Source organism: Asparagus officinalis, chromosome 2, assembly GCF_001876935.1.
Source record: "Asparagus officinalis chromosome 2, Aspof.V1, whole genome shotgun sequence".
In the NCBI taxonomy this organism is placed as follows: domain Eukaryota; kingdom Viridiplantae; phylum Streptophyta; class Magnoliopsida; order Asparagales; family Asparagaceae; genus Asparagus; species Asparagus officinalis.
The window spans coordinates 29,420,015-29,430,209 of record NC_033795.1 but is presented as its reverse complement, the minus strand read 5'-3'; the positions used below and the strand labels follow the sequence as shown (position 1 = coordinate 29,430,209).

Genomic DNA, 10,195 nt, shown 5'->3' with positions numbered 1-10,195 from the left:
ACGTCACCCCAATCACATCATATTTCAGTTCCTGTTCCAAACAGGACCTGATCACCCCCACACGTGTTCCTATTCATCTTCTCTCATATCGCCTCATCATATTTAGGTGGTCTCTCGTGGACCATGATGGTCTCTTCCAAATTCTAAGTATTGAGCGCATCTTGTACGTCGCTCATCCACAAACTAAAGTTAATTTTGCCGTCATACTTCACCACACTAATCTTAGTGTTCTGAAAACCAACTTGTATTGTACTCGCCGTCAACTTGCTTCTTTCACCTCCTTCTTCTATTACAAACTAACTCCAAATTGTAGAGAAAGAACAAATTTGATAGAAATTAGGAACCACCCAACTGAACCTTAGATCAGAATCCAAATAGATCTCCTATCCACACGAGAAAAGCGAAATATCTAAAGGCAACTCCTAATGTTATCTCTACCGAAGCCTAAAACTCCAAGAACCAAGCTTCACACAAAAATCTTCCTCCACCAAACTCCAAAACCCTAGATCTGAAATCTGGGCTCTGATACCACTTGTTGCGCGCAGCGAAAATTTCGACAGCACTTCGTCAACACAACAAGAAAGTCAGGTCACAATAGGAATTCCTGTTTCACAAAGGAAATAAGAACCTTAAGCAAAATATCTTAACCAAGTAAGATATCAACTCTTCCTCTCATCAGTTCTAGGACTGACCTGTTGAGGGAACCTAAATGCTATTAAAAATCACACAAATAATGGTACAACCAATTTTTACGTGGTTCGGCAAATTACCTACGTCCACGGGGCAAGGAGGGGGGAGATATACTATTAGAGGGAGATTACAACTAGGCTTTACAATCACTCACAACCTAAACCCTCAAACAAACTCTCAAATCCCTCACACAATTATCTCTCTCAAAGAGCACAAAAGCCTGCACACAAAATCTCTTGAAATTCTGCGTTTTTCTTCTTTTGCTACAGCAGAAACCCTCAGCCGATGCTCTTCTCCTGCAGCCACAATTTTTCGCAGCCAAAACCTTCTTGCTTGCACAAAACCCTAGGCAGTTTTTCCGTGTGCATTTATAAGCACAAGTTGTGATTATGATTCTCCGGTGGGCCTTCATGGGGCTTCATTCACGCGGCTTCTTTTCATCACATGGGTGCTGCTCCAGCTCGTGGTCCCCACCTGCACAAACCCCAAATCCTTCTTCTGGGGTGGCTATTGGGTCATATTTAGCCAAGTTTGCTTTCAGGCTCATCGTCGGCCGAAGTCATGTAATCACTTACGTTTAGGCTTGTTTTCGGGCTTATCGTTGGCCCAGCCCATTTCATTACTTACTTTTGGACGTCCAAGGATTTTTGGATAATTAGGCATTTGATTTTGTAGCCACCGCATAGTATTCCATTTTCTGATTTTGAGCTTTGAAGGCTACTGCCGATCAAACGCTTTTGCATTATTAAGATTCAGTGACATTTCACTTGATCGGTGGGGACCAGAAAAATATCAATAAATTGATTGCCACTCTTACATCATAACCCACCCTCTCAATAAACTTATCTCCTAATTTCTTCCTTTAACTAAAACAACTTAAACTAATCACTACCAACTGAACCACCAACATGTGTCTCCTACCCAAATCACGCACCGACTCCTGACAATATTTAATCACATTTCAATCTCAATCAAGTCTCTTTCTTTAGCCAAATTTCTCGGATCCCTTTATTTCGGGCTAAATTTCAGCAAAAAAACCCCTTGACTTTGGATGATTATCAAATAACACCCACGTAACTTTCAAAACATATCATAAAAACCTCCCTTAACTTTGATGATAATTAAAAAAAGAGTGCTGCTACGGGGACCCAAAATATGGGACCAAGGGAGAGGACAGGTAAGGTGTCTCCTCCCTATTGTATAATGAGTTGGCATGAGTTGACATGACCAACTCATTATGCAATAGGGAGGGGACACATCACCTGTCCCCTCCTTTGCTCCCATATTTTAGGTCCTTAAACCATTTTCCTTAAAAAAATTCTCTTTTAACTTTAAGATTTTTTAGAAAACCCCTTTTAAAAATGTTAACCATAATTGAACATGAGTAGGTGAAACTATGTAGACGACTTTTTTTTAATGTTTTTTTGCTAGTGAAATTTTATTCTTACTTTTTTAAGAATGTTTTCTGAGAAAGTCTCAATGTTGAATGGGTTTCTGGTAACCTCTTAACCTAAGGGGAATTTTATAATATTTTGAAAGTTATTGAGGGTTTATCTGATATTCTCATCCAAAGTCGAGGTTTTTTTGCTGAAGTGTGGCCCCATTTTTTTTTGACACCGTTTGCCTACTCTCTCATTTTTGACGCGAAGAAACCTGTGCCGATTCAATCGCACCGCCGGATCCGGTCGGTTCAAACCCGAGCCTACACGTGCATAGCCTTCATCACCTTCTCTTAACTCTGCCACGTGTCCTCTCTCCCCTCTCTTATATTATATACACGCCCCTCAATTCTTCTTCCTCCCTATTTCAACGCTTGTCGCCCTCTTTCCTTTCGATTTTCGGCCTGATTTCAAGCTTCTTGAACTCAAAACTAAAGAAACCATCATGGACCGCTTTTGGACATTTCTCACTTATATCCATTCTTTCTCCGGGTAAATACATATTTTTGTTTCATTAGTTTCTACTTAAGTTTGTTAATTATTTATTGTTGCTATTGTAGCACTAATATCAATTATGCAATATTTGACTATAGGCCTGCAATCATGTTGCTCTATCCCTTGTAAGTATATATTGTTCACTGTTTTTTTTTTTTGGTTGAGGTGTGTGTTCTGGCTTTGAATTTGGTTGAGGGGTTTGAATTATTATGTAGGTATGCATCAGTTCAAGCGATTGAGACTGAAGACAAGCTTGATGATGAACAGTGGTTAGCATATTGGATTTTGTACTCTTTCCTGACACTCATGGATATGGTTTTGGAGCCAATCTTGAGATGGTAATTAAACTCTTGGTTAATTGATAAACTCTATAAATTATTTAGACAATTAATTTGGATTGGTTTTTTTTTTGGAGGGTACCAATTTGGTATGAGATGAAGGTATTGTTAGTGGCTTGGTTGGTATTACCACAATTTAGGGGAGCAGCTTTCATTTATGACAAGTTTGTGAGGAAACAATTAAGAAAATATGGGGTTTTAAGCGAATCTTCTTCTAGTTCTTCATCATCATCACCACTATCCAAGAGCAAGAGCAAGAGCAAGAACAAATATTTAGGCCTTGTTACTTCAAAAAAGGTGAGCTCCGCTGACTATTTCTTTCAAGTAAACAAGTGGAAATAAATATAACTTCATGTTATTTGTTATGAACGAAGAAAGCAACCATTTCATTGTTGAAGTTAAGAGTAGATCTACTCTATTTTAAGGGTTTCCATGCTTTAGTCCCTTAAATCTTTCGTGCTTTGAAATTAGTCCCTCGACTAATAAAAATTGCTATCAGATTTCGCGATTCTTTAAGTTAATTTTAGAATTAGTCCCTCAAATCATTGGAATTGCTATTAGGCTTCTTGTTCTTAATTTATTCTGAAATCAGTATCTCAATTTATTGAAAGTACTATAAGTCCCTCAATTCTTTAGTTAGTTTGAGATTTGTCCCTCCAACGAGAGTAGGACTTAGCACTTAGAGGGATTAATAAAAAACAACTTATGAGATTTTGGGTACCCGATATAAACAATCAAGAGTGGAAGTGTAATTAATTAATGAAAGGGATGAATTTGAAACAAATCTGAGAATCGGGGACTCTAGTAGCATTTTAATGATTTGAGGGATTAATTTCATTATAATTTAAGAATTGGGACCTAATAAAAAGTTTAGTAATTTCAGGTTGTCCTTTCAAAGTATAAAAAATTAGGAACTAATATGGAAAAAACGCGCTTAAAAAAGAAGAAACTAGCTCTTTTTCATTAAAAAATCAGTAACAGTCCCAAGTTTATCGTACCACATCATTATCACATCAACAAAAAATTAGTGAAATTAAAGTTTGTATTGAACTTGAAACTTACACTGGTTTACACTGCAGTGATATGGCATGGCAGCGTTATTGTGAACGGAATTATGTAAAAATGATCTAGGATGATGACCGAGGCAACATAGGGGATCCTAGTAAATTTTCAAATATTAAGGGCCCAAGTGATATTTAGTCCACATATTAGTAACCTCGATGAAGTTTTGCCTTTAAAATAAAATTCGCTTATTGTAATTTAAAGTCATAATTCCAGATAACAACCTCTGTTGAACAGATTGAAGATTTAGGAGTGAGTTATAAGTATAAAGCCTTAAACGTCTAATATAAAAAGAACTAGAATTTAGGGGCATAAGATAAGATGAGAAAAATCTTTAATTTTTTTTTTTTGCTTGTTCTTTTTATTTTTAGTTTGGGAGTAGTGATTAACTTGTTTGACATTCGGCAGGGGGAGCAGGAGGAGTAATGAGAGCTTGGAGATCAGGTTTGCCTCTCGTTTTAACTTTTAAGATATGGATTACTTTTAAGACATGGATAGATTTCCTTTTTTTTTTTTTTTTTTTTTTTTTCAACTTTTAAGATATGGATTACTTTTAAGACATGGATAGATTTCCTTTTTTTTTTTTTTTTTTACTTTTACTAGGATTTGGATGTATAGTTTTGATATCGGGTCCTTTTTATTGTAAAAATTTGATGTTTTAGTTAGTTTCGAATGTGGAAGGGAATGGTAAACTTGCACTTTGGGTAGCTCAATTTGTGGATAGGCTGTGGTTAATGATTTGGCAGCATGGGAGAGGTCCAGGAACGGCGAGTTTGCCAAAGCAAAATGGTTTGCTAAAGTGCGGACAGGTCAATTTTGTGAGACGTGGGAAGTTTCTTGGATGGTGCGGCTCAAAACAATATTGGGTGGCAATATAATAGTATAATACTGAGGCTAATTAGCTCCTACATCCCTAGGTTGCCCTACTTCGCAAGTTATAAATTGCCACTTGTCGTTAGTGCTTAACGTTTGTTTCGTTCGCCATAAAATCTACATAATAATTTATAGAGTGTTGCTACAAGCACCCAAAATATGGGACTAATGGAGGGGACAGGTGAGGTGTCCCCTCCCTATTGCATAATGAGTTGGCACAGCCAACTCATTATGCAATAGGGAGGGGACACCTCACCTGTCCCCTCCATTGGTCCCATATTTTGGGTCCTTAAATGATAGAGAGAAGTAAATTGCCTATGTGTCTTCCTGATTTGCACTAAATTTTATGAGTAATTCACATTTCTTTATCTATCTCCTCTCTTATAGAGTGCCCATGGGCACTCTATAGAAAAACCCAATTTATATTTATACTACGTGTAAAAAAGAATTTGGGTGCTAAAACTTTTAATTGGCTTTTTTACCCCTCTCAGATTTGATAATTATAACTTTACTTTAATTATTTGATTTATATCAAAACCTCATTCAATGAGTCTTAAATTACATTAAGTTAAATTAATTATAACTCATAATAATAATAATATTTTGTTAGCTTCTTAGCTCTTACAGAACCCATAACTAATTTAATTAAATGCATATATTATGGTTCCGAAAAATTCTCCAAGGACCCAAAATATGGGACCAATAGAGGGAACAAGTGAGGTGTCCCCCTCCTATTGGATAATGAGTTGGTCATCATTAATGATGTGCAACTCATTATCCAATAGGAGGGGGACACCTCACTTCTCCCCTCTATTGGTTCCATATTTTAAGTCACTGTAGCAAAGCTCTATGGTTCCAATTGACTAACCATTCTTTCATTTTTCCTTGCATAACCTTTTTTTTTATCTCTACACTATAAACTACGCTTATCCATTCTCTTCAGTCCACCACATCACCTAATAAGCTAAATTCCTACACCAACACAATGGTTTATGAAATATGTTATGTGAAAAGTTTGTCAAATGGTCTACAGTATACATGGCTTGTATGTGTATGTGCACATGCATACATTAGATAATATTTATCAAATACTTTTCAGACTTAAAGATTTATTTTTTTTTATGGAGTTGAACACTGTATCTTGTGTTCAATTTGTAGCTCTTGATTTATATGTTATCACTTGAATCCTTGAAAAAGAGAAGGATGATTGATTATAGGAAGATTATTATTCGAAGGTCTTGTCGTCTTGATATTTAACAGTATGTAATACATTTGATTTGGGAACCAAATATTATTCTTAGTGTGCACATTTTTTTACTATGGATTAATAAGATTTTATTGATCTTTTAATACTTAGAAAGAATGAACGATCTTATTTTTCAAGTTTATAAAAAGCTATTTAAAGATTTTTCCTCCTTGCACAATATTGTAAAGAGATTTTTGTGATATTTATCATAAATCTTTCTTTTCTGTTGAATATAGGTCGTAAGTTGTGCTTTCTTATTTATTAGATGTATTCATGGTTTAATTCTTAACTAATTACTTAGCTCATATGCACTTTAAGTTGAGAGATGCTATCAACTTACCCAACACTGTCAATATTTCTTGTCATTTTAATTTTTTGCCTATATTAAGCATCTTTTACGTTCTTTCATTAATAATTATGTTGACTCATAAAACTTTATTTGTCTTCTTTTTGATTAAACAATAATAAGTTCTTTGTTCCCATTAACTTTAGGCTACAAAAATAAACTAATAAAACATATTAGATATCTATCTTTTACGCATTGAGTAAATCAAAATACACAAATCTATATATAATATATTTGATTAAATTACATAAAACTTTTGAGTTCTTATATGAGATTTAGATTAACTTGTCTCTTGATTTAGATTCTTTAATTTGGATTAAAATTTTGATCTAGATAATTCCCATGAACGGAGCTATTTGAACAATGTTTTATATCAGTTGTGATTCCATCTTGCTAGTCTTTTGTAATTTTATATTAATAACAATTTTTGCTATTGCAACGGGTTACTAGACATATAATATTAAGTTTTTATTTAGTGGCCTTTGTAACTTTCTTGCCTGATATAGTTAGAATCAATATACCATAAGTAAATATTATATTGTAAGTACATATTAAAGAATCAATATTGTATATATTATTTACTATTAACTTCTTAAATCAATTTCTCGTAAGTACATATTTAAGAATCAATAGTGTATATATTATTTACTATTAACTTCTTTAATCAAGCACGCCACGTGCAACACACGTGTGGCATACTAGTTTATTAAAAATAGGGTTAATTATGAATTAGGGCCCTATAGCATCATCCTTGGTGAACTTTTCGGTTTCCTTTAAAATTCAAAAAAAGAAGGAAAATTGATACTCACTCCTTGGTGAACTTTTCAGACTCATTTAAAATTCAAAAAAAAAAAGAAAGAAAAAAGATAATTGATGGTCTATTCTCACTGATATTAAAATAGGGGGTCTACCTCTTCTTCAAACATGTTTAACAATTTTAAGACCAGAAAAAAAAGTTCTATTTGCAAAAATAGAGGTATGGTGGGTCTATCTATAACTGAGTAATACTACAAGAGTCTGTTGGCAATTAACCTAAGAGAATATAATTGAAGTAGATTTAAATTATAATTATGACATGTTTTACCTAAATCTAACAAATGTTAGAAGTTAAAACTTCTAAAATTAGCTAGTGAGTCTCACGTGGAAAAATTTTCCCGGAGAATTTTTGCATTTGCATAACAAAATGTGTTAAAGTGTAAATTTTTTAAAAATTTTATGTGTGTAATAATGTCGTCAAAAAAATGTGAAGGTATATAAATACAAAATAAGGAACACTATGAGGTATTTAAGTGCTAATTAATGATTTCACAGTTCAAAGACGTAACAAAGTGGTGGAATAGATGGCCTATGCTCTCGGCTCTTGCACACAAATGAGTGAAAAGAATATTCCCATCTCATATCAATTCATAGAGCGGTCATAGCTAAACTATTCTCCTTGAACTACATTGAGAAAATCGTGGGGTCTAAGAGCATCTCTAAGGGGTCGGAAAAATCCGATCCCTTAGCTAAATTTAGGGAGTTTTAAAGGGTTTGTGTTCCAAGGGACCGAAAAAAGGTCCCCTTCACCCAAAGTCCCATAATCCCTAAATTAAGGGGAAGGTTAAAGTCCTTTAACCTTTCCCTTATAATTTTATATTAATATATTTTATTTTGAAGTTAATTATAGTTAATTAAATTTAGTTAATGTATAGTTAATTTAAAATAATATAATTAGGTTATTAATATTATTTATATAAATTTAACATGATTTATATAAATTAATTATTATAAATTAATAATGATTTATATATAAATTAATTATATTAATGATTTATTATATTAAATATTATATAAATTAATTAATTATTATCCAAGGGAGACACTGTTTCACTTTTTAACATGATTTATATAAATTAATTATTTGCTAAATTTTAATATATTAATTAATTTAATGAGTATATAAGGTAATTTCTTAATTTAAATTAATTAATTATTTATTTTTAGTTATTAATATTTAATTATTTATTTATTTATAAATAAATCACATATTTAATTAAATCCTAATCTATAAAATTAAAACACTAAATATGAATAATTAAGGGGTAAGAGGACTTTTAAGGGGGAACCATTGGAGGAGAACTTCCCCCTCCCTTAAAACTCCCCCTAGATTAAGGGACATTGTAGGGAACCCTTGGAGATGCTCTAATATCTTTTAACTTGTTTTATAAGTAGATAATTTTTATGTCCACACTTCTCTTTCTTGTATTATAGTAATAGTATAGAGAAGTATAATGTAGGGTGCGTTTGGTGACAGGTGTGATTAGGCCGTTTCCAATTATATTTAGGCTAAAAACGAAATAGTTTTGTTTGGGTACCAATGCGTTTTTTTAGAGCCAAAGCATGATCGAACCCAAACAAAACAATTTTGCCAAAACACTAAAGAGGTGTTTTGCGTCTTTCGTTTATGAAATAAGAGCCCACGCGTCTTCTCCCAAGAGGAAAAAACCTCTTCTATCACAATTCTTCGCTTTGTGCCCCCATTTCCATGGCATCGAAAGTCACTACCATCATCGGAAGTCGTCGCCACTGTCGGAAGTCGTCGAGGACTGCTATTATCTTCAGATCTCTGATGCGGCATAATTATGTATCAAAATTACAAATGCATAATTCATCAAGTTATAATACAAAAGTTATCGATCCCACGAGGAAGGTGATTTTAAGAGATTATTAGAATTGGTTCTTATGTTTTGTGCGTGACAAAAATAGGATTAAATAATAAGTGTGATTATGGAGATAGATATGATGAGTGATTGTTTTGAATATATGCAAGTAACAATAAATTGAATTTGAGCGAAGAGAAGTAAGAATCAAAGAATAGAATAAAAAGCAAGAATAACAAGAGAAAAAATCAAGAAAACAAACGATGGAGAATTCAATTAAAGATATGAGAGATCGAGAATTGAATCTACTAGCTAATCTTAATTATAAAATACAAACTATTCTTTTTTTATCATATTTCAACTTAGATTTATTAAGCATAGACTATCAAACCATTTAAGAAAAGTATAACCTATCAAGTTATCATCTAAACAAAATTAATATTCATGACAAGAACAACAACTAGATAATAATTCTAGAATTCATAAGCATAACCTATCAAACCACTCAAGATAAGCATAGATTATCAAATTCTTCTTCTATCAATTAGTTCTCTAGTTAATTATCCTAAACATGAATATTTAAGTGCAAAAGAATAATTCATACAATATAAAAGAACTTAGACTAGTTTCATACAATTCTAAGATTCCTACAAGAATTAAATTCACATCTTAAGAAATAAAAACAAGAAAAAGAACTAATTACAAAAATAAAAAGAAAAAAAATCTAAACTATATTAAATGCAAGAAATTAAATCTACTCTACAAATTAAAGTGCAAAAAGAAATAAAAAGATAAGAAAATAAATCTACACTACAAGCATAAATGTAAATCTAACTAATAAGGAATAATAAAAAAATTACTAAAAAGAAATAAAAGAGAAAAATAAAAGAAAAGCAAACCTTCAAACTTTTCTTCATCTCCATCATCATCATCCAACAAAGAGAAGAAGATTTGAAGTGGAGAATTTTTTTTATTAATTGTAACAAAAGTTACAAATTTGGATGACCTTCTCAATTAAGAGTTACCTTCCTCTCCAAATAGAGTTACAAAATTTTTCACACCTCTAA

The 10,195-nt window shown here is 32.6% G+C and overlaps 1 protein-coding gene across 3 annotated transcripts in view; it reads left to right on the top strand.

Moving 5' to 3' along the window:
* Positions 2,482-10,195, top strand: part of LOC109830609 (HVA22-like protein e) — a 43,892-nt gene continuing 36,178 nt past the window's right edge. The window contains exons 1-6 of one of the 3 annotated variants that reach the window (XM_020397921.1): positions 2,482-2,621; positions 2,723-2,749; positions 2,840-2,962; positions 3,040-3,259; positions 4,433-4,468; positions 4,687-5,044. In XM_020397921.1, the coding sequence (XP_020253510.1) occupies positions 2,575-2,621; positions 2,723-2,749; positions 2,840-2,962; positions 3,040-3,259; positions 4,433-4,450 (435 nt within the window). In that variant the 5' untranslated portion in view covers positions 2,482-2,574 and the 3' untranslated portion in view covers positions 4,451-4,468; positions 4,687-5,044. Of the gene's footprint in view, positions 2,622-2,722; positions 2,750-2,839; positions 2,963-3,039; positions 3,260-4,432; positions 4,548-4,686; positions 5,045-10,195 lie in introns of those variants that run through there. The other 2 variants (XM_020397920.1, XM_020397919.1) reach the window with 2 other exon arrangements.